This window comes from Phaenicophaeus curvirostris, chromosome 14, assembly GCF_032191515.1.
Source record: "Phaenicophaeus curvirostris isolate KB17595 chromosome 14, BPBGC_Pcur_1.0, whole genome shotgun sequence".
Lineage (NCBI taxonomy): Eukaryota > Metazoa > Chordata > Aves > Cuculiformes > Cuculidae > Phaenicophaeus > Phaenicophaeus curvirostris.
Window position 1 is genome coordinate 16,801,822 of NC_091405.1, and position 23,956 is coordinate 16,825,777.

General features: G+C 42.3%; 2 protein-coding genes across 4 annotated transcripts; one reads left to right on the plus strand and one right to left on the minus strand.

Moving 5' to 3' along the window:
* Positions 1-3,699: 3,699 nt before the first annotated feature.
* DDX28 (DEAD-box helicase 28) lies at positions 3,700-5,325 on the minus strand. Its single transcript, XM_069868811.1, has one exon. The coding sequence runs from the start codon at positions 5,323-5,325 to the stop codon at positions 3,718-3,720; it is 1,608 nt and encodes a 535-aa protein (XP_069724912.1). The 3' UTR covers positions 3,700-3,717.
* DUS2 (dihydrouridine synthase 2) lies at positions 4,786-19,891 on the plus strand. Of its 3 annotated transcripts, none has more exons than XM_069868785.1 (16): positions 4,786-4,809; positions 6,208-6,347; positions 6,926-6,971; positions 7,832-7,923; positions 8,072-8,115; positions 8,353-8,417; positions 9,167-9,210; positions 9,521-9,586; positions 11,380-11,450; positions 11,910-11,996; positions 12,841-13,009; positions 13,939-14,060; positions 15,002-15,145; positions 16,373-16,460; positions 17,056-17,129; positions 19,127-19,891. In XM_069868785.1, exons 2-16 carry the CDS (start codon positions 6,225-6,227, stop codon positions 19,362-19,364), a joined length of 1,473 nt encoding a protein of 490 aa, XP_069724886.1. In that variant the 5' UTR covers positions 4,786-4,809; positions 6,208-6,224; the 3' UTR covers positions 19,365-19,891. The 3 variants fall into 3 exon arrangements, with proteins under 3 accessions (XP_069724886.1, XP_069724885.1, XP_069724888.1); XM_069868784.1 differs by lacking the exon at positions 4,786-4,809 and adding an exon at positions 5,413-5,466; XM_069868787.1 differs by lacking the exons at positions 4,786-4,809; positions 6,208-6,347; positions 6,926-6,971 and adding an exon at positions 7,544-7,686.
* Positions 19,892-23,956: the final 4,065 nt, after the last annotated feature.

Sequence of the window (23,956 nt, forward strand, 5' to 3'; positions counted from 1 at the left end):
TTTACAAGTGCTAATGCCCAAATAGTGAAGCGACCCAAACAGTGTTTGGTCTCCCTGCTTTCTGTTTGTTCAGCTGTACCATTTTTCTAAAGGTATTAGGCATCCAGTTTAATTCGTTTGATTCAAGAAAGGTGAAAGTTCTTACCACGAGGTGGCAGGAGCTTCCCAATTAAAGTCATACCTAATCAGTGTTCTAATTGCAGATTGTTGGAGCTTAACTAAAAACACTGTCCCACGTAAGTTCGTGGAGGATCTAATTACAGAAGAAGACTCAATCAGCCTAGACATATTATAATCTTCCCTGACCTAAGCATATACTGCATTCCGATGACTCTAAAATCTGTACTATGAATCTGTACCAGCAGAGATAAGCTGTTTTTGCAGAGCATATGAGCTGCGTTAGGAGTTATTGAGAGCCTTAAGCCTTTTATCAGAACGTACATCTAAGTACGTTAGTAGGCTGTAGGTTCTGACATTGAGTCACAAAGTCTGTATCTTAGCATGCAACATAAAACAATACCTCAAGAGATAAAAGAGCTTGGCAAAGAGATCAGTGTCAGTTGTTTTGGTAACTCTATGGTAGATTGCTCGGAAGAAGATTGGGCAAAATGTTTCTGCTCCTTGATCTACATCAAGTTAAAGTGTTTTGTTTATTATCGACATTATTTTCTACTTTAGAGACTGACTTTGCAAGTCATTATAAAATAGCTCTTCAAGCACAAGAAAGGCAAATCTGACTCATTTCGAAGCTTTCTGCAGGCACACTCTTAAAGACAACTGTTCGAACATAAGCCACATATTAACACATTTGTTGAACCCCTCCAGGGATGAAGACTCTACCACTTCCCTAAGCAGCTGGTTGCAGTGCTTCCCTCACTCTTTCAGCAAAGTAATTTTTACCAATATCCAATTTAAACCTCGCCAGCACAATCTGAGACCATTTCCTCTCATCACCTGCTCAAGTTTGCTGTGTTCTAAGACGTGAAAGGCGAAGCCCCCCTGGCAGCAGAGGTGGTGGCTGGATGGGACGGGCTGCAGCCACCCTTTGGAGAACAGCTTGGAGGCTCCCAGTTAGGAGCAGCAGGCTGGTTGCTGTGGGCAGCACTCTGGGAAAGCCAGAAAGGAGCAGGAGGAAGCACAGATGGTGAGGAGAGCACTGATTGAAGATGTGCTACACACAGCGAGAGCAGGGAGGAGCTGGGTTGTGCAGAGTGGACTGGGGAGAGCACTCACCTCAGCCTCTGGGAAGGAGAGGAAAAGCTCCTCTTTGCAGCGCTTCCCCAGTGCCAAATCCAGGGTAGTTTCCTAAAAGTGGGCTTGGGAAGCAGCCTTGTGCCTGATAAGCAGTGAAACCTCTCTGTTGGTCTCCAGCTCTGTCCTTCTTTCTGCAAGCACCCTTCACTCGAGTCAGTGCTGGCTGGGAGATCTTCCCACAGCATCCAAGGAGGGGAAAAGAGGAGTAAGAGGAACCAACTTCAACTCTTGTCCTCTAATTGCTTTGGCTTTTAAAGACATGTGCTGTGTGTTAAAGATAACGAGGAGTTGGCCATGTGCTTCCATTTGGTGGTTCCCTCTGGGAGCCTGTTAACCTAAGGAATGGGGGGAAGGGTGAGGGGCTGGTGGTTTGAGCTTTAATTCTCCTGAAATCATAATGTACGAACTCTAGTAATCGTAGAATACCAGGCTGGAAGTGACCTCAGGGATCACCTGCTCCAACACTTCCAAGTGATGTATAGTTTAATGAGATGGCCCAGCACCCTGTCAGGCTGAGCCTTAAAAGCATCCAGTGTAGAGGAATCTACCACTTCCCTGAGGAGATAATTCCAATGTTTAACTGTTAATCTTTAGCAGTTGGCATTTTCTTCTATATTCCTGGAATTAAAAAAAGAAACAAAACAAAAAAAAACCAACCCAAAACCTGCAGCATTGCAATTTTAAGCAACTTTGATGCAAGACAGTGGATCATGGGTGAAATTCTCCTTTAAAAAGACTTCTAGTGCGACCTTTTTGGCTGTAGTCTTTATTAAATATAACCTGTACAGCCTGGGCCCTGGCTGTTTCAAGGCATTTCTTCAGCCCACTCTTTCCCTCTATCCACATGACAGCAGTGGAAAGCGTATGTAAGATAAATCAGTCCATCTCACAGCAAAGCAAGTACAGATTGGAGGGTTCTTAAATTGTTTTGGTGTCACCAGAGCATTCCTGTACCAGCTCAGCAATACAGGCTCCCTCTGTTGGGTCATTTCCTTAATTGACAGGGGTTTTCCCCTCAAAAAGCTTCAAGGTAGTCCAGTTTACTGGAGTTAGACCGATATGGTAGAACCTATGTTCGACAGTGGTGTAGGGAGCTGCATGATTTCTGTAAAGCACTGATTAATAAACGCTCTTAGTCTGAGTAACTTTAAAGACTCAGGGCTTTATGTTATAGCTGTGCAGACTGTGACAGCATACAAAAATCTTCAGTTTTTAAGTTAAAGCCTTTTAAAATAGGCATATTAAATGTTAAATAATGCAATTTTATCTCGTAACTTCTAAAAAATGCTGAATTTTAATTCTACCCTTCTTGTATCTGGAAAATTACCATCCTTGTAGTTGGTAACTACTTACTTATAGAGATATGGAATAAGAAGAGAATAAGGCAGAGAGAAAAAAGAAGACTAACAGGACAAATTAAAATGTCACACCTGTGAAACAGAGCAATTCCTCAGGAAAACATGTCCCGGGGGCAGCGGGCACTTGTGTGTGTGCCTCTTGCAGGGATCCTTTCTAGGGCAGCTACGTCCTATTAGCATGTACGGAGCAGTTTCGCTGTGCCTGCACGGTCTGTGTGGAAAGTTCTGAAATAGAGGCATGATAGATATGAAATAGCCTCTGCCTCACTTTAATCCTTTTGGTTTAAAGCAGAAAAAACAATGGCATGATGCGCTGCTACCTGGAAGTCATTAGAACCTGTGAGCGAACACACTTCTTTCTGTTAACACGAGCCATTTTTTGGTGGGTTGGGGTTTTTTTGTGGTTGTTTTTACACTCAGTTCAGAGACTGAACATGTCATTACAGCATACAAAAATAATGAGCAGAAAACATTTAGGGGCTTTTAAAATATTATTATTTAAATGAACATGAAGTAGCAAATCCCATTCCTCAGTGAAAGGTTCACCATAAAACAACAACGTAAGCCTCAAGCTTTATTGTGCCTTCTTGTTTCCACCAATTTTGAAGGTTCTGGTCTAGAATTCTCTGAATGAACAGCTACATCAGAAGAAAATCAAATATAATTTGTCCCTAAGTCTTTTTGTATGTGTATATAATTAGTCAGCTATAGAGAACATTGGTTTTTTTTCCAGCCAGAGTAGTGTTTTTAAGTTTTAATAAGAAATATTTAACTACTAGAGGTGGGAAACGCAACAAAGCCGCACATCATACAGGCATACGTTCAATGCGATTGGAATTTAAGTCTCAACACAATCAACCTTTGAGATAATTCTTCAGGCCTCTCCAAGAGGATTTCACTGCTCACTTACTAGTTTCCTTTTGGAAAGCCCCGAGTCGTGATGCCTATGGGAACGACTACAGCAGCTTCCTGAACTGCGCACAAAGTTAACCTGATCACCTGGTTCTGAAACCGAGTTCTCTGCATCCATAAGCTCATTCACTCTGCCCCAATGACTTCAAGCTTAGTAACAAATGGCCTGGTTGGGACTAAGCGGCAACTCGGATCAACCTCCTTTAGGTGGAGGCTCGTTGATGGAGGAGTCCATGCCTGGGAGGCCCATCTTTTTCCGAGCCGCGGTCTCTATTTTCCGCACCAGGTCCACGTCCCACCGATGGGTGACGAAGCTAACGACGCTGCCGGCCGCCTTGCTCCCCACGCGTCCCACGCGCCCCGCGCGGTGCAGATAGTCCTGCAGGGTGGCCGGGAAGTCGTAGTTGACCACGAGCTGCACGCTGCCCGTGTCCAGTCCCCGCGAGGCGAGGTCCGTGCAGACGAGGACGGCCGCGTCGCCCTTCTGGAAGGAGGCGAAGATGCCGGCTCTAGCGGCCGCCGCCATCTGTCCCTGCAGCCTCAGGTGCTTGATTTTATGGTCATCCAGGATGTAGCCCAGCCAGTTGACGGTGCTGGCCGTGTTGCAGAAGACGAGGACGGCTCCATCGGCCGCCGAGCGTTCCTTGAGCAGCCGCAGCAGCTCGGGCAGCTTGTCGCGGCCCTTGAGGCGCACAAACTTCTGCTGGACGTGGGGCGGCAGGCGGTGCAGGCTCTGGGTGCCGAGCAGGACGAAGCGGCCCACGTCCGTGAACCTGCCCAGCGCCTCGCTCAGCCCCGCGGGGAACGTGGCTCCCACCACCACCACCTGCGTCCTCTCCTCGGCGGGGCCCGCGGGCCCGGGGGCTCCGGCGGCGAGGGGGGCGTGCGCCAGGATCTCCTCCAGCGGCGCCGCGAACGACTCGTCGTCCATCAGCGCGTCGGCCTCGTCCAGCACCGCCCAGCGCAGCCGCTCGAGCGCCAGGAAGCGGCGGCGCAGCGCGTCCCGCAGGGCCCCGGGGGTGCCGAGCAGCACGGCGGGGCCCCCGCCGGGAGCCCGCAGCTGCCTCCGCAGCCCCCCGGCCGCGCCGCCCCCCGACAGCGCCCGCACCGACAGCCCCGCGGGGCCGCCCAGCGCCGCCGCCACCGCGCCCGCCTGCGCCGCCAGCTCCCGCGACGGCAGCACCACCAACCCGCGGGGCCGCGCCGCCTTCGCCCTCTCCTCCTCCTTCTCCTCCTCCTCCTCCTCGCCGGGGCGGCTCAGCAGGCGGTGCAGCAGCGGCACCAGGTAGGCGAGCGTCTTGCCGCTGCCGGTCTCGGCGGCGCAGAGGGCGCTGCGGCCGCGCAGCAGGGCGGGCAGGGCGAGGCGCTGCACGGCCGTGGGGCGCCCAGCCCCGAGGCGCGACAGCCCCGGCAGCAGCGCCGGGTGCAGCCCCAGCTCGGCGAACGACGGGCCCCGCGCCGCCTCCAGCAGCGCCGGGGGAGCCTCCCGCGAGGGCTCCAGCTGGAAGTAATCCCCCAGCGCCTTCCGGTGCTTCCACCCCGCCGACACCAGCGCCGGCCGCTCCCAGCGCCCCACCGTCCGCCACCGGGGCTGGCTCAGCTCCGGGCGCCGGCTCCGCAGCAGCAGCCGCCCGCCCCGCGGGGCCGCCGGGGCCGCTTCCCGCGCCTCCCGCCGCCGCCGCGCGCGCACCCGCAGCGCCCAGGGCACGCGCACCACGCCGGCCGGGGGCGGCTCGCCTAACGCGGCCCCGGTGGCCGCGAACCGCCGGGGCAGCCGCAGCGCAGGCAGCGCCGCCGCCATGGCGCGGGGCGGGGCGGCTGCCGAGCACGTGGAGGAAGGGGGGTGGAACGGGAAGGGGGGGCGCGCGTCTCGGCGCGCCGTGATGACGTCACGTCGGTGGCGTGGCCCCGCCCACCGCGCCTCGCGGAGCCGCGCGAGGAGGTGAGAGCTGAGGCTGCGGCAGCGGGGGCCGCACCGGGGGTGGAGAGTAGGGCTCCGAGGCGCTTCTCTGGGCTCCCTGAAGGGCTCCCCTGAAGGGCTCCCCTGAAGGGCTCCCCTGGTATCTACTGGGCCCCTCTGGGCTGTGCCAGGGCTCTGATGGGTTTCTCTGGATTGTCCCAGGGCTCTACCAGGCTCTGCCAGGGCTCCACTGGGCTGTGCCAGGATTCCGCTGGGCTGTGCTGAGGCTCTGCTGGGCTCTACTAGGTTCCACGGGGCTGTGCTGGGGCTCTGATGGTTTCACTGGGCTCTGTCAGGGCTCTGAAGGATTTCACTGTGCTCTGTCAGGGCTCTGAAGGGCTTCGCTGGGCTCTGAAGGGCTCCACTGGGCTCCTCTGGGTTATGCTAGGGCTCCACTGGGCTCTGTTAAGGCTCCACTCAGTTCCACTCCACTTTGCTAGGTCTTTCATGGGCTCTGCCAGGGCTCCTCTGGCCTCTGCAAGGTCTCCACCGGGCTCTGTTGGCCCTGCCAGGGCTTTGTCAGGGCTCCTCCAGGTTCTGGCTGAGCTTGCAGCGGGCGTGAGGCTGCAGTGGCCAGGCCAGTGGTGTCACAGCTGCCGGCTACGAGAGCCCCATCCCGTTTGGCTGGGTCCCAGGCTGCTTCTGCCCTGCCACATGAGGGGACTGGGCGTTAGAAGAGGGAAATTGCCTCCCATGGTTATCTCCCTTGGTTTTCTCTTTCAGGCAGTGCCACAGCAGGGATGACAGTGAACACACCGCTCTGTTTTGGAGGAAAGAAGATCCTGGCTCCGATGGTGCGGGTGGGAACGTTACCGATGCGCCTTCTCGCCCTGGACTACGGTGCCGATGTCGTGTACTGCGAGGTAGGGAGGGTGGGCAGAGCGGGCAGCTTGTCTGATAGTGTTGTCAGACTGCAGGGGCAGGATGAGAGGGAATGGTTTTAAGCTGAAAGAGGGGGGATTGAGATGAGATATTAAGAATAAACGTTTCCCTGTGAGGGTGATGAGGCCTTGGCACAGGCTGCCAATAGTAAAGTCATGGCTGCCCCATCCCTGGAGCTGTTCAAAGCCTAGTTGGATGGGGCTTTTAGCAACCTGATCCAGTGGGAGGTGACCCTGCCCGTGGCAGGGGATTTGGAACTTGGTCATTTCTCAGGTCCCTTATAATCCAAACTGCTCTATGGTTCTATGAATAAATTGTTTTTGTTGATTTGTAGAATAACCTAGGCAGCGTTAGAACACTGGATATTGCATGCATGCCTGCATCGCTGATGTTCAGATGTTTTGTTCATATTTTGAAACCTCAGTTAAGAGTGTCGTATAGTTAAACTCTTCTTATTTGCATTGTTTTTCTATATTTGATATCTCTAGATAGTTATTCTTACTTAAAATGGGAACTGTTTAAACACTTCAACTCACTTAGATATTTTTATTCTTCTCAGGAGCTGATTGACATAAAGATGCTACAGTGTAAGAGGGTTATAAACGGCAAGTACAGCATTTCTTTTGTTAATAAGCATTCTTTTTTCTAGTTACAAGAAAATATTATTTCTCTGATGTAATTTTGTAGTGCTTACAATGAGGTATCAGTACACTTAATCGCTGTAAACGGTGTCTAGGGACTTAATATGAGCTTTTGAACCTCTGCCTTACACCTGTTTCAAATTTTCTGTTTCTCTTCTTAAGGAATTTCAGTAGTTTAGTCAGTGTCCCTCAGGAAAACCACAAACTTCTTTGGAGGACAGGGCTAATGGATTAGAAACTGACAGGTTGTTATTCCCTTTCAGGCCTTAACACAAGGTCTTTCTCCACCATTGGCTTCATTTATTACAAAGATTCTATGAGTTTTCTGCTAAACTCCTTGACAGAGGTCAGGTCACTGGGTGTGCACGTATAAGCCTTTTAAAGTGAGAGACTTTATAAACCCTGGAATTATGTCTTCCTCTTTTTAGTAGGAAGGACACAATCACTTGTTAGAAATCCATTACTAATGTCCCTTTTGGGGAAAAGAAGTCCACTACAAATGTACTTCCCCTTCCCACCCCGTCTCAGTAATGGTACCATTATGTTCATGTTGGCTGATTAATCATTAGACTTGTTTGGTGCTGATGCTTGTCCAAGAAACGGGCTGGGGCTTGATTAGGGAATACTATAGGAGGGAAACAGCTGTGTGCAAGAAATACATTGTAAGGACATAGAGGAGGTAGGTTACCATTAGTTCCACTGTTCATGGAAGACTTATTTGATAGCATTTCACTTATATAGAAATTACATAGTCTTATGACTTTCTTTATTATTAAATTTGTATAAAAATTTTGTCTGGTTTATCTCTTTTTCTTTTCATATAGAAGTACTGGAAACAGTTGACTTTGTTGCACCTAATGAAAGAGTTGTTTTCAGAACCTGTGAGAGGGAGAAGGACCGTGTTGTCTTTCAGATGGTAAGAAACCAACCACGGGTACTCTAATGATGCAACGTAGTTAGAGAAGTTAGTGCTAGTAGCATTAATCCAAGTCTAAAGCAGCTCTTGGTATTGCAAACTGTCAATTTCTTGATGCTTCAGGTAAATCCTCTTCTTTTACCCACAGGGTTCAGCAGATGCTGAAAGAGCACTGGCAGTAGCTAAGCTTGTGTAAGTCATTATCTCTCACTCCCTTCCCACTGTTGGTTTGTTGGGGTTTTTTTTATATAGAGGCATTATTGTGTAAGACAGGTTTTTTATGATTGAGAGAGTCAAAGAAGGTCTGGATAAGACCAAGAAAATATCTGTAGGAGCTGCACAGTAAAGTTTTCCTGGAAAGATGTCAGTTTCCTGACTTTTGTTCTAATATGCTGAAAAATAATTAAATGTTTAATTCTTCTGTTTCAGGGAGAGTGATGTAGCTGGTATTGACATCAACATGGGATGCCCAAAAGAATATTCTACTAAGGCAAGTAGATTTTAATTACTCTTAAGCTTTTTTATTCTCAGTGGTTCGGAATTCCTGTTCTGGTTTGCTGGGTTGAACAAATTTAAGCAGCAGAATTTTGATGTGCCACAGTAGAAAGAAGCAGAATTCTGTGGCTGTTTTGTTTATGTATTTAGATTCTGTTGTTTCTGAACTTCCTTGGTTTTGCTTCCAGATAGCTTTTGAGATAGCAGTAATAGAAAATAGTAGTAGTCATGTTGACTACTATTAGTCAAAGTAGCCATGTAGTCATGTTGAGGATGTCATGACCTGACAATATTTCCAGTAGTGGTTGCTTTAGCCTTTATTAGTTTCTTCTGTATTGTAGCTAATTACATGGAGGAGTACTTCATCCTTCCACAGAATCAAGAACAAAACACCAAGGCATTCATGCTGTACTGGGATGAAAGATCAAAAATTCAAATGACAGAAACATGGAGTAGTTTGGATTGGAAGGGACCTTTAAAGGTGATCCAGTCCAACCCCGCTGCAATAAGCAGGGACATCTTCAACTCGATCAGGTTGTTCAGAGAGATACAGTTCTAGGAAATGTGTTTCACCAAAGTGTTCGCTAATGCTCCTGCATTTTAGATTTTGCTATTTTCTCCTAATTTTTTTTTTTTTATTCTTAATATAACATTGTACTTTTGCTGTGGTCTGCTATTAGGCAAAACAATTGAGTTGAAAAATGTGCTTGCCTAATGCGTGACAGTTTGTGTCTGTTATCCCAGGGAGGTATGGGAGCTGCACTGCTATCTGATCCTGACAAAATAGAGTCTGTAAGTATCACCTTGTGGGTTTTGAACTGCCTTGGGAACCATTATGTACTGTGCTCTACTGGCAGCAGGAATGAATGCATGGAAGACAGATATGTTAACACTGGAGTGGAATAATAATGGATAAAATAATATGCTCAGTTACAGACTACATGTATTTTTCTGGCATGTGACATTTTTTTTATAGAGGAACAGTAACTAGTGTTAACATTGTTCCAATTTCTTTCTGTGTTCAACAGAGAGAGGAAAGAGCTTTATTAATGTCACTGTGGTGATCATGGTTTTGGGGTTTTGTTTTGTTTTTTTTTTTCAGATATTGACTACCCTTGTAAAAGGGATTTGTAAACCAGTAACCTGCAAAATCCGCATTTTGCCCTCGGTAAGAACATGAATCATTGTGCTGAAGTGTTTAGTGGTTGTTGAATTCCGTGATTTTAAATCAATTAGGAAATACAGCATTCCAATATATTGGTATTTGAGACCTATTATTGTGAAATAGTACTTGGAATTATAATTTCTGTTCAGGATGCCATCGTGACCTGAAGAGTGGTCTGAACTGCAGGTGTATAGAGGTTGTGATTGTGGGTTCATCAGGTTCCTTGATACACAAGGACACAGGCTTTTATTCTCTAAATTTTTCAAATCTTTTGCGGCTTACCACAAATACCACAAAAATAACTGTAGTAAGTATTAATAAAGTATTTTTGTCCTGTTTATTGTAAGCCACTGAGTTAATCCTAGCGCTTTTGTTGGCAGATGGATAAGCACTAAATGAAAATAAAAAAGAAAATGCATTCTTATTTTAGAAGATGACTGACAGTTATGGAATTGACTGAGAGTAATATCTTGAACTTCTTGACAGTGTGCTTGAAGTTTAAGTTTCAAGAGGGGAAGGCCAAGCCCCGATGTTGTTGTGCTTCTCCAACTTCCAACATTCATGTTAACAACAAAGATTTCACTGATGAAATTGTGTTTACAAAAGAAACTGCCTGTGCTTTATAAACTACTCATATTCTACACAGCAAGGATATTTTGCATTACCTGACTCCTGATTTACTGTACATGCAATGAAAGCAATAAATACTGCAAGTGATACTGAATTAAAGTCAACTTCTGCAGCCTTTTTAGAAACACTTTGATAGGTTGAAGCACTGAAGTTGTTAGCTTATACAAAGAGTTTCATAATCTTACCTCTTGGAATCAACATCTTAAGTGCAATTAGAGTGACTTTTTTCTGGATAGGTTCTTGGGTACAAACATTGATTTTAAAGAAATTGTGCTAAACCTGTTATGTTTCGTTTTGCCAGGATTCTAAAATTCAGCTGTTAAGAATGTAGTGAAAATACGTAGGGTTTTTTGTCTTGTTTTACAGCGGGTGTAGTTCCTTACTGAATTTTTTTTTCAGTTGGATTCCCTACATGTTTTTAGACCTCCAGGAAATTATGTGCCTTCTGTTTTAGTGACTGATCATTTTTGCAAATGTGTATTTAGTTACCTGTGTAGATACCATGGTTGCACATGACCTGGACAGGCATTTCTGTAGATGGATGAACTGTAGCTGAGCTGGCTATTATTCAAAAATCATTTATACTTGCACTTGATATGATAAAATGAACGAATGAAGTGTGTGTGGAAAGGATCACTCTTCACAAGATCACTTCAGTTTTTGAAGTACAGCAATATTAAATGAAAGAAATGGCACCTCTCCTTTTTATTTTCTACAACTGTCCTCCTTTTTGTTTCAAGCTGCTTTTGCGTAACATGTCATCTATCCAAACAGCAGGTGAGCTTCTGTCTCCGTCCATGCCAGCTGATAGATGTTGCATTTTTCAAAGACTGAATGTGCTGTTTTTGTGGTGAGCCACAAATCATTCTCCAGCTTTTGAAAAGAAAATTGGCCTTCTCTTTGAAAGAATCATTCTTCCTTTCCCCAAAGCTGCCTAAGACAGGCTAATCCAGCAGTGTGGCAAAGTATGGAAAATGGATTCTTGTTTTTGCCATAGGTAGTACTTTGACTGAATGGTTAGGCATGTTGGGAGTTAGTGTTAAAAAACAGAAATTGTATCCCTCTTGATGAAAAAAAGGCTTCCAACATTTGCTTGTACAATGATCACATGATAGTTATTCCTTCTTATTTGAGGTGAAATCATGTCGTTCTCTCTTATCCCTCAGGTGGAGGATACTGTGAATCTGGTAAAAAGAATAGAAAAAACTGGTATTGCTGCCATTGCAGTCCATGGAAGGTAAATTGATTTTTGGCAAGAGAGACTGAGATCTTTTTAATTTGCTGGTGAAAGTAGCGCAGTAAGATGTGACTGGAATATACTCTGCATGTAATACGTGGTTCTGATTTCAGCTGTTGACTGAAGCAGTGTTGTAGAAACTCAGGCCAGTAATTAGCGAATTGAACCACTTTATGCTAGTTTCCTAAAATTTTTGTCTCCAAGACCAAATATAACTAAAATTATCTTGCATATTCTGTCTAAAAAATGGTTCTTATCTGGATGTGGAATTACAGGAACGATGTTTTAAAAGGTATTTGATATGAGATAATAAAAAAAGGAAAAGTACATCAAGTGTATAAGGTACTTAAGCAGAAATGAGTATGACCCAATAATGCTTGAGTCCTATCTGCTGTGATTAAGATAACTACAAATTCCATAGGAAATCTTTGGTCTTGTCTTTTTTTGTTTGTTGGAAAGGAAGAAGGAGGAGAGGCCTCAGCACCCTGTCCACTGTGATGTGATCAGAGCCATATCTGAAGCAATCTCCATTCCAGTAATAGCAAAGTAAGTAGGACAAGGTTGTTATTGCAAGATGCCTGTGGCAGTAAAATAAGGAGGGCTTACTTGTGCTGTCTTGACAATAGAAATGTCTGGTTTTAAAGTAGTTTATCATTCTCTAGTTGTTATTTTGAATTTGACCACATTTTTAATTTTTCAAAGGGATAAAAATCCTACTCTTACTTCATAGATCGAAAGTCCAACTTCTATTTTACACTTAAAAGATGTTCTGGAGGGAAACTTTAAGAGAAAGAAAAAGTGTTTTAAGTGTTCTTTTTGCTTACTAACACATCTGACTTGCTGACTTGAAAGCAGAGGCAGTACAGTAAAAGCAGTGCAACCTTCTTTTAACTTTGAAGTGCTTTGTGACTGATCCAGAAGTACTACTTGTAATTACTCTCCATGTGTTAGTACTAGGGGGAAAATGGAACAATGCTGTCCATACTTAACTTGTTTTCGGTATCACTTGTGCCCACACAATTCGTACGCAGTTGAAGGTTACAGAACCGACAATTTCAAGGTATCATTTTTGAAACAATAGGGAAGTGATTCTTCGTGGGCCTCATCCATTAAGGACTGTAAAAGTACACAGTTTGTGTAAAACATGAACTATATTCTGTCTTTGTAAAACCAATCTCCTATTTTTAAGAGTAATATGCAGATAATGGAAAGTACTATAATCAGTGTTTTAATGAACCATTGCTAAGAAAACTCTCAGACCCATTTGTTCTCTTAGATGTGAGATAATATCCTAGACATGCAATATCACACTAAAAATACAAGGCTGTGTTAAAGTACAAGTAATAGCAAACAAAGCTTTCAGGATTATAACAGTAATGTACATTTTTAGTGGAGGATCTCATGACTTCATCAAAGAATATACGGACATTGAGACCTTCCAGAAAGCAACAGCTGCGTCATCAGTAATGATAGCACGTGCTGCCATGTGGAATCCGTCTGTCTTCAGAAAAGAGGGTCTTCTCCCCTTGAAGCAAGTCATGCAAGATTACATCAAACATGTAGGTTTTTTGGAAGATCTTACTTGTAGTTAAGATTGTTTAGAATTGTTAATGCAAACCTTACTACAGTATTTTACCTCCTCTTAATTTCAAAGGCTTAGGCTCTGGGGATGTTTTAACATGCTGCGTATGGCACAAGTCTTGCAAATCAAGCACTTCTTCCTCTGTTTTATTTTGTCCAGGAAAAAAAACCCAGGAATCTATATTCAGAAAACAATTTTCCCAATCATTCTTCTCTTAAATACCATAACTTTTAGTCCTAGCTTCTTGGGAACATTTATGTGGCTTACCAGGCTATCTGCAAATGTCTAGAGATTTGAAAAGCTGCATAGGCCAACTCTCTTGATGTTACAATTATGCAAATAACATTGAACAAAAAAAAGAAGGAAAATTAAATACTCAATTGCATTTTTAGCAAGTAATTGCTTTTCAAAAATACCGTCAAGAATTTTTAACAGCAGGGAAGCAATGGGGGTGATTTGCCAGTAATGTAATGCTGTGTTGTAGTATTAGCCGAGTCATCTATTCTCTAAAGTTTCATTTATTATTCAAAATACACTATTTTAATGACTTAAATTAATCAGAAATCTGTGGCTTTGAGCATATCATCAACTCAAATTTTTATGTTGTTTTTGAAAATTTGAACTGCCATTCACTAGTTACTTCATAAAATATCACTGCATCACTAGTCAGTTATGTAAACTGGTCAACTCTTTCTTCATAATTGAATGAGTAAGGTGAACATCTGTTCATCAAAGCATGCCAAAATAATCAGATTATACTCACATTCATGGATACTCTTGAATATGTTATTGAAGAAACTACACATTGTGGTTTGCCTTTCAGTAATGATTTTGAAATTCATCAAGAGATATAAGCACTATAAATTTGTTTGGTATGTCTTTATATACATTGTCTCTCTCCTTCAGGCAGTGAGATATGATAATCACTATACCAACACAAAATACTGTTTGTGTCAGATGCTAAGAGAACAGCTGGAAACTGTTCAGGGTAAGAAGCTGCACGCTGCACAGTCCACACAGGAGATCTGGTAAGCATGTGCTTTAGAAAGAGGAATTGGACTTGGTGCAACAGCCTCCTGGTGGTGGTGGCATGTTACAGCTGTTCAAAATTCACAATACTGAATGTAAGTGAACAGGCTGCTGCATTCCAGACAAAAAAATTGCATAACATAGTTTTCTTCTCTTAGAAGCATCAGTTAGCATTTATTCAACTTCATTGCTTTTCCATTGGAGATGGCTTTGTGGCCAGACTTCATTTTGCCATTCAACAGCCTCATACCAATAAGCATTCTTTTAACAGTCTGAAAGAAAAAGTTTTCCTATGACTGTTGTTATCCTCTGCAGAAAATGTATGGTTTCAGTTTTTGAAAGTAGGTGCAACCTGCTATGGATCTGAAATTTAAAAAGATTTGAGTTTCTTGCCTTTGGCCCAAGTCCTAGTTGCTTCCTCCCTTGCATTGAGACTTGTGAATAATGCTTTGAAGTCAGAAAATCTGAGATTTTGAGGTATTTGGATGTTATAGTGTTTATTGATTACAGTATTTTTAAATGCTAAAATTAGATGGAGAATATTTCCTACTTTTCTCTCTCATTGCGCTTGTGGAGCTGATGCACCAGGAGCCACTTGAAGTTCTTTGTTGATTGATATTAATTGGGCTAATAACTTGAACACTGCAGGACCTGTGTTTCTGTTTGATTCTGCCTGGGCTTTCAGGCTGCAAATTGAATATATAATGCTAGAAATGAGAACATTCTTTTTATGCTTGTAGCTCAAGAGTACCTGATAAGAGTTGGAGGACAAACAATGTAATGTTAGTGTGCAGAATACAGGCACGCTTCCATGTGATTTCATGTAATAGATACCTACTCTGTCTAAACACAATTGATTTCTAGACATACCTTTCTATGTCATAATGCAATATGAAATTTATAAGCTGATCTCTGATACAAACAAATTCTCTTTGAATAGTGAAGCCTTTGAAATGGCTGACTTCTATGAAGAAACAACAGCTATTTTTGAAGCGAAGAAAACATCTTTAGAAACTGGCGCACAGGATGAAGATGGCCAAATGCAAGATCCAGATGTAATAAAAATGGCTGTTAAATTTGACAAGTAAGCATGCAAATTAAGTTTTTTGATTTTTTTTCACTATCTTGTGTCTGTACATACGAAAACTGAATTTGACAGTGCCTTATGGTTTTTTGAAAATAACAATTCTCTTAACAGTGTTTACAGAGCAAATTTTTATGAAGCAGTTTCATAAACATCATTACATAAACACTACTGTCACCACCCTTCCGGTGCTGCTTGGATGTTGTGAGATGTCCTTTAGTTCCGGACTTCTTGAGACTGCTTAATTCTCTCAGTTAACGAAAAGTGCTGAGTCATTTTTAAAAAGAATCCAAGCATCTGTACATAGAAGAATATGAATTTAGAAAGATACAGACTCGAGTTAGTTTTGATGAAAATTATCTAAAACACAACAGTTTTTCTATAAGAAGTGCTACACAAAATTCATAATACGTTTTTCTAAGCAGATAGTGTATGTGCTCATCTGCAGTCTTCTAAATGTGTTCCAGTCGTAAAGTATTCCTTGAAAAACTTATTCATATTATAATGAATAATTATTTTAGTATTATTTTAAGTAACCTTTGATTGTAAGCTGTGAAAACTATAGAATCGCTGTTACTTTCCATATTATACCCTGTGTGCTATTTTTGCTGTTAAGTCTATGAAACAGCACAATAAGAACAATATAAAATTCCAGTCTTCTCAAAACCAGTCATAACGCTTCAATATTTACCAGATATATAACCTGAGGCCTGAATACAGTGGGTTTACAGTGTTTCTTTTTTCCTGCCAGGTACAAGGGGCTGTAATTCTGTGTCAGTAACTGAGTCAATGCCTACCTTTCCTGCACTTGTTTATTTGATAATGCTACTGTCTCATAACAGAAACAACTTATATTCTTTTTTCTAGTGTTTAATCTCATGTTCTAGTTTATAATAAGCAATGCCAAACTGTATCTTTATTCTGTGGCATATATTTAGTTAGAATCTCCTTTCTGGTAAGTATCTTTTCTCTAATTGTGTTACTACGGGATGTGAATGTTTGTGAAGAATTGATTTAAAAGTTTAGATTTTATTTTAGATGCTATGTCAGGCATATTAATTGAATTGTCTAATAAGGAAGCAGCATTTTTCTCATAATTTGAGCTGTAGAAACCACGAAGAATAAGTGGTAGAAGTAATATAATAAGAAGCACTATCTGTTTTAGAATATTTTTGTTTAGTAAGTAAACTCTGTGCACAGTTGTTGACCACAAATTTTTATGTCTAGGCGAGAATATCCACCACAGATTACTCCAAAAATGTATCTTCTGGAATGGTGTAGGAAAGAAAAGCATCCTCAGCCTGTTTATGAAACTGTGAGTCAATGAAGAAAACCTTTCAAACCTTTTCTTCTGCCTTGCCTATGAAATTAAATATTTCAGGACTCTAGGTAGCGAGAAATTCAGCTTCCCGGTCTGGCATAGCTCTTGAGTAAGCAGCTTCAGGAATGGGAACACACATGTGTATGAAAATATCACCTTATTTTATTAGAAAATAAAAATTTAGAAGTCAGACCTTCAGTCCGGTTTGGATTCACATGTGAAAGAAGTTGCTGTAACTATAGGCCATTATGTAGGATTCCATGACTGACTTTCTTTTCCTTCTGTTATGTAAAGAATTTGGATTCAGAATGTTTTCTCTGTTACAGGTAGGAAATATACTGTGCAGGGGCAGCTGCTTGGTTGGGTGGGGACATCACTTGATTATTGTTTTTGAAAAGCAAAAGATTTGGATAATTCTTTAATATTTTTTAAATGCATAAGGCTAAATTTGTGGTGTGAATTAAAGGTGTTACTTCATTGTGGTGTAAAGACAAGAATAACAAGAAACCTTGACAATCTTGTTTGTTCTGTAAATGACATGACTGGATTTTTGACAAATCCTTCCCTTTTAATTCTTTTTTTATTCCAGGTTCAAAGACCACTTGATAGATTATTCTGTTCAGTAGTGACAGTAGCTGAGCAAAAATACACATCAACGCTGTGGTAAGTTATCCTTAATGGCTTTTATAACTATATTGTAATTGTTTCTGAAATACTGCTCAAAACTTGCAATGAAAGGGTACTCCAGTTTGTTTCAGTTGGCTTTATTAAAGTCAACTAAAAGCCGCTTTTAAGTCTACCTCTGGATGGCAGAAAGGATTAACAATTTCTGAGAATTGAATGTGATGAGGAAGTAAGATTTAACATTATCAGGTAAACCATTACAGATTTTAACTCACTTTGTACATTAGTTCAAAAAAATGTATTGGAAGTGGAGCAAATAAATTACCCAGTTCAGTTGTGTCTGTGAGGAGTTTGGGAACTAACCAAGGGAGGCAGAGGGGAATGTTGGAGGAAGGCATGTCTTCAGCCACAAGAGCAGATCCATTCCCAATAACAAGTCAGGATCAAGCATCTACGTACAGCGAAGCGGAGGACAGTTCAGTGGCTTCTCAGAGATCACAGTTAATCAGCAGTTACATGCAGGGCCACTCTAAAGTTTCCCAACCCTGTTTTATACAATTATCTATTAATACTTGAGTTGACTACAGGCATTCACTGAACTTGATTTAATGGCAAAGCTAGAGCTGATCATTGAATGTTTTAAAGAGGACAGACACACACAACAATTACTAGCACTTGCAGCATTCTTGTTCAGAAACTTTTAGGGAGCTAAGCTCAGCTGATGTGAAGTTTTGAGAAGAAAATGTTTTCAAACATTAAATTTCACAAATGTGTAAACTGTAGTCCCTCTCAGAAATGACAGAATTTTTATTATTATGGAACAGTTCCTGATTTTGTCAGTATCAATGAATTTATTTGCCTACCAGTGATTATATTTGGGCCAGAGTGTCTTTCAAGAAAGCGATCCTTCAAAACTCAGTTTTGTTTAGTGATTGTAAATCATAGAATCATTTATGTTGGAAAAGATCTTCAAGTCATCCAGTCTTAACTGTAAACTAATACTGCCAAGCCACCACTAAACAATGTTCCTAAGCAGCATATCTACATGTCTTTTAAATGCCACCAGGCATGGTGACTCAGCCACTTCCCTGGGCAGCCTGTTCCAGTGCTTGACAACCCTTTCAGTGAAGTAATATTTCCTAATATCCAATCTAAACCTCCGCTGAGGCAACTTAAGGCCATTTCCTCTCATCCTGTCACTCATTGCTTGGGAGAAGAAACCAGCACGCTTCTTGCTATGACCTGCTTTCAGGTAGTTTTAGGGAAAAGTGAAGTCTTCCCTCAGCCTCCTTTTCTCCAGACTAAATCAGCCCCCAGTCTCTCAGCTGCTCCCCATGACCCTTGTGCTCCAAATCCTTCGTTAGCTACGTTGTCCGTCTCTGGATGCGCTCCCACATTTCAACAGCTTTCCTGTAGGGAGGGGACTTGAACTGAATCCAGGATTTAAGGTGCAGCCTCACCATTGCCCAGTACAGGTGGACAATCCCTTCACTACTCCTGCTGCCCACGCCTTTTCTGATATAAGCCAGGATGCTGTTGGCTGCCTTGGCCACCTGGACACACTGCTGGCTCATGTCCAGCCTTTGGCAACCAGCACCCCCAGGTCCTTTTCTGCCGAGCAGCTTTCCAGCCACACTTCCCCAGGCATGGAGTGCTGCGTGGGGTCGTTGTGGCCTAAGTACAGGACAACGCTGAGCCTTGTTAGACCTCATAAAAAGTTAAGTTTCTGAGGATTGCAGTCACCTGGGCCAAAGACACATTGACTTCATACCTTTGAAATGAAGAGTGTTTGAGACCCAAGACCCAACAGAAGCAGATTTTCTAGGAATATGCATCAGGAGCGATGAGTCAACATCGGCACCTAGCAAGATTCAAATAGTTTCTGGAGCTGGCCTATTTTGTTCTTCTGCTGTGAGATGACTGCAAATGCTGTCTATTTCATGATGTTGCATCAGGGACAGGAAATTGCTTGTCTTTTGGCAGTGTAGAGACTTCAGTTTCAACTTTTACCTGTGCTCTGTCTGCTTGTTCTTCAGGGAGAAGTCAAAGAAACTAGCAGAACAGGCTGCAGCTATTGTCTGTCTGAGAACACTGGGTGTCCCACAGGGAAAGCTGTGTGAGGGAGAAAATCACCTGATTAACAAACGCAAGAGGGAAGACCAGGAGCACTTGAATAACAGAGACTGCAGAGAAGATCCTGCTGAGCCTTCCCATAAAAAAGCTAATTTTATTGAAGAATCTTCTGCCGTGAATGTGCCTAAGATGCCACGATAGCAAGTGACAGGTTTCACACCTATGCAGCTACAAATTCTCTCCTCTTTGTATATCTTGCTGTTCACGTTTCATGTGGATTCCCTCAGATACTGATAAATTCCCCACGTGTGAAAAGTGCCAGTGAGGTGTTTACTGTTCACCACTGTCCCTATGGTGCCTTTCAGACAGGATAAATTTGCAACTTGATTTTAAACAACATTGAGAAGATTATCCCAAATAATAAAATTTTTAAAAGGCTGGGTATTTTCAAAGCAATTTTGTCATTGGTTTTATTTCTAATTTACGAAGGCTAAAGTGTGCTGTTAAGAGATGTATGAATATGTCATCCATAAGGAAATGGCTTCATCTGGGAACTGTGTAGTTAATCAGAAAAGTTAAGGTAGGAGAATATTAGTAGTTAAGTAGACATGTATTTGTCAAATGACTTATGCACGTCTTGCAAGCTTTATTTACACCTGTCATTTACCAAGAAAAAGTTTTTTGCAGAGAGAATTACTTAGAAATTATAACACTAACCATTAAAATAACGTTTTTGTCTCAGAATTTCTTCTACATTTTACCCTTGAGAAATATGACAATAATAATTAACCAGCGTTTCTCGGTCTTAAGTATTACAATTGTGCCTTTCCAATAAGGAATTGGACCCAAGACTGGTAGCCATGAATTTGTTGAATGAAGGCACTTTGAGCTGTTCTGTTCTTTTGAACTTGGAAGTTCTAGTAAATGTCTACATGTATATTCCTTGCAACACTGGGCATCCAAATATGGCCTTGTGTGTTTGTTCTTGAAATGTGACCTAGTTTGCCTCAGTATTGAGCTGTTAGTGACATTTGTGGTCTTAATCAAAGGCACATGTTCCCTTCTTAGTTTCCCATCATCATAACTTCCTATTAAAGTAAACTGTAAGTTTAAATGCTGTATGCCAAGAGAGGGTACGACCCGGTCTGATTTCATGGCCACCCAGCAGAGCTTGTCTGATTTAAATTAAGAGTCTTGAATCCCCAAAAGAATGTTTTCATGGATTAAGACAGTTCAGGGATTTCAGTCATTAATGGTTTATTGAAATGGTGGTTTGGTTTCCTTCAACAGGATGAGGGATCTTCAGATTATCAGTTCTGGTCTGAAAACAAAATGACAAGGATATCATGCCATGACCTCTGAAGTGTTTTGTATAAAGAAGGTACAAAATATAATTCATTTGGGTGTAGTTCATAAATAGTCTTCCTATTTAAAAATTCTAGTTTTTCCTCAATTGATAGTGCCAGTGTTAAACCATTCTTTTACAATGGAAGAACAATATCTCCCTAGATAATATTCAGACTTGTGAAATTAAACAACGTATATTAATATTTGAAATGTCTACTGTTTACATCAGGGTAATTCATAGCAAATCTATATAGTCTAGGAGAAAGATTTTCTTGCTCATTTTATACGTTGCAGTTGATATAACTTTAGTGCTAGAATTATACTCCTAAACAGCAAATGAATTTGCAACATTAATCAGAAATTTCAGAAGTAACCATTTTGCTATTGTGAGTGCTATCTGGGCACCTGGTTTTTGTCAGGACTATTTGGAACCATCATAGAATAACAGAGAAGTTTTCAGTCCTGCTGGCAGTGTGGCTTGCAAAGGTCTAATATCATAGAATCACAGGAGGTTAGAGCTTGTAAGGGATATTTGGAGATCATCTATTCCAACCCTCCAGCTGAAAGCAGGGTCAACAAGAGCAAGTTTCCCAGGACTGTATCTAGCTGGTTTTGTGCATGTCCAAGGACTCCAACCCGTCTTGGGGACCTGTTCCAATGTTTGATCACCCTTACGGTAAAGAAGTGTTTTGTTTTTTTCTTTTCTTCTAGTGTCTAGATGGAATAGCCCATATTTCGGTTTGTGCCTCTTGTCTCTTGTCCTGCCATGTAAAGAATCTGGTTTCATCTCGTCATCATTGTATATCTAAAATGAAAATTGAATCTTTGGATAAACCCCAATTATTAGAGGGGTTGGTGCCTAAATATTGTGTAGACTTGTATGGCAGCAGTTACTGTGGGCTGGTGGAAATTACAGTGGGTTGAGTTCAGTTTATAGATAAGACATGGATTGGCAGCATGTAGTTGCTGTCTTGGCTCATAGAAAGGCCTGAAGCAAAATCACTTGGGAAAACCTGCTGTAGTTGATACGGACCACTTTCAGAAAAGAGAGGGCATCATTCAGGATAGGAGCCAAGGCCTTGAAAACAGTATTTGCACCTTTTCTTTTTTTTTCCTTCTGATATTTTGTCAGGTGGTTTGTCCTTCCTGCCTCCTTAGTGAATTATAGCTTGTGTAGCCTTTTCACATTGTTTCCGTCTAGCACTTGATTTAAAATGAAATTCAGAGCACGTGTTCATGGTGAGAGATTCGCGACACCAGTGGCAGTTGCAAATGTGTAAAATTTGGTGTATGTTGAAGAGCTGAGCAGATTTCTGCGGCACACTGCCAAAAGTTCTGATGGAACTACAGTGGAAGAAATTTAAACAGGTTGTATGAATATGCTAGCACGTGTATGCTTTGCCAGTCATCCTGTGTTACAGAGTACGTGCCTTGGTTTGGTATGTGGAGAGAATTGGATAATACTGGATCTATGGTTCTGTATGAGCTGAAACAAATTCTGCGTTAATTCTGTCTCTGAAGCGTAGGTTTTATGCTTATATTAAATCGAATGGGTGCTAAAAGTTGGGGGAGGTGTGTTTCTGTTTTATAGAAGTGCGTATTTTACATTTTACTTAAATGATTGTGGTCACCAAGGCTTACATTTACTCCCCTCAGTTCATTGCAATAGTTGTATATGTTAATGAGGTTGTCTGCACTGTAATTATGGATGGCTATAGCTGGGCCAAACAGAGCATGTGAAAATGAGAGTGAGGAGTCACTCAGCTGGAATGAGCACTCAGTGCTAAATATAGCAGTGCTGTAGATTCTCACAAATGGCTCGAAAGCATAACATGTTTGACACCCTCAATCGCTTTCAAAACGAATAAAGAGAAGCTGCAATAGTATGATGTATGTGTGCATGTCAGAATGGTTTGACTTGATGCCTTTCTGTCACATGCTTTCATTCCTCCTAACTCTATTACAGCTAACATGTGATTTATTAGCCCTCTTTGATCATTCCGTTCATCCTAACCAGCTCTGCAGATAGGACAGTTGTACTTAATGTGTATGTTCCCTTCTCAGCACTGCTGTTAAAATAATTACTTCAATGACCAGGGCTTTCCTTCTAGAAATTATTCCATTCACATAAGTTTTGAAGAGCAAACTGTATTGGTGCCTGATCGGTAGGAGTTCCTCCTGTGCCTCTCTTCTCTGCTGTGCCTTTCATAAACAGAAGGGGGCAGATTTTTTATTTTTTGGTTGGGTTTTTTTTTCCCAGAAAAATATGCTGACCTGCAGTATTTAGAAACCCAACCACTGCACTTCAACATTCTTGCATAGGGTGGCAATTGACACCACAGCTGGGTTGAGGATGTTTAGCCTCACTCTTAAGAAATCTTTTTTTTTTTTTTTTTTTTTTTTATTTCAGTGTGGTGTGAATGTGCTACTTGGTCAATAAACTAAAGCTGTGCTCTATTTTAGGTATTTGCTTAGTGAAGATGTTTCGCTATTAATCCTGTGGAATTCAGTGAAGCAACTGTTTGGGGTTTTTTTCTGTCACAAGGCTACAGAAAGCAAACAAAAAAGAGTTGTGTTTTGTTTCTTGATACGGATGTTGCAGAAACTGTTTGTAACGCTGTCTGCTGAAGTGTCATCCGTGGGTATGGGGAGAACTGTAAGTCATCCTCCCTGCAGCCTACATGTACTGTGCTTATTAGAAATGTGAATGGGAATGCAAAGATATTTTTACTAGCCTTTTAGCATGGATGCACTCACTGTGGGGCTACCTCCGGGGCCTTGCTGGTTGGAATGCTTTTTGGAATGTCCCGGGCTCCGAGCCCAACCCCGCCCTGGAATGTGAGGTTAAATGTTGGCGGTACAAATACAGAGTTTTGAATATCAAAATCCTAGAGTTCCCCAGTACTGCAATTTCAGAAAGCTTGTGAGGGAACCGCGTGTCGGCTCAGCTGCTCTTTGTTTCAAAGAGTAAGCATGTCTTGGGCTGCTGGGGAGAAAGGGGAGGTAGGATGGGTGGGTTTGCTTTAGCTTTTACTTACGGGATTGCAAGAGGTCCCAAACAGGTGCTATCTACAAAGGAGTCTTCATTCACAAAAGCTGCTTCTTTAATCAAACCTGCAAGCTCAACATACTTGAGAGCTGTTGCCTTGTGAAAGAGGCGTCTGCTTGTATTTGGGTGGTGAGTCAAGAAGCTGTGTCCATGAGATGGCCTGCAAGGCTTAAGTTTCCATCTCTGCCACAGTGCAGGAGAATGATGTTTGAGGCTTTTATTCAGAGTTTCTGATGACAAAGCTGATGAAAAACATTAAAAGCAAGATGCAAAGCCTTTGGTGAGAAGGGAGTGCCGCCTGTATTGCTAAACAGCAGTTGCCTAGGTCAGTTAAGGAGAAGAATTGATGAGCTCCAAAGGGAGTTTTGTCCAGTCATCCTTACTCGAAGGAGTATTT

Coding starts and splice junctions, on each gene's coding strand:
- DDX28 (XM_069868811.1), bottom strand. CDS start 5,325: ATGGCGGCGGCGCTGCCTGCGCTGCGGCTGCCCCGGCGGTTCGCGGCC.
- DUS2 (XM_069868785.1), top strand. CDS start 6,225: ATGACAGTGAACACACCGCTCTGTTTTGGAGGAAAGAAGATCCTGGCT. Junction 11,997..12,840: donor TCCATTCCAGTAATAGCAAA/GTAAGTAGGACA, acceptor GTACATTTTTAG/TGGAGGATCTCATGACTTCA. Junction 16,461..17,055: donor CTCAGCCTGTTTATGAAACT/GTGAGTCAATGA, acceptor TTTTTATTCCAG/GTTCAAAGACCACTTGATAG.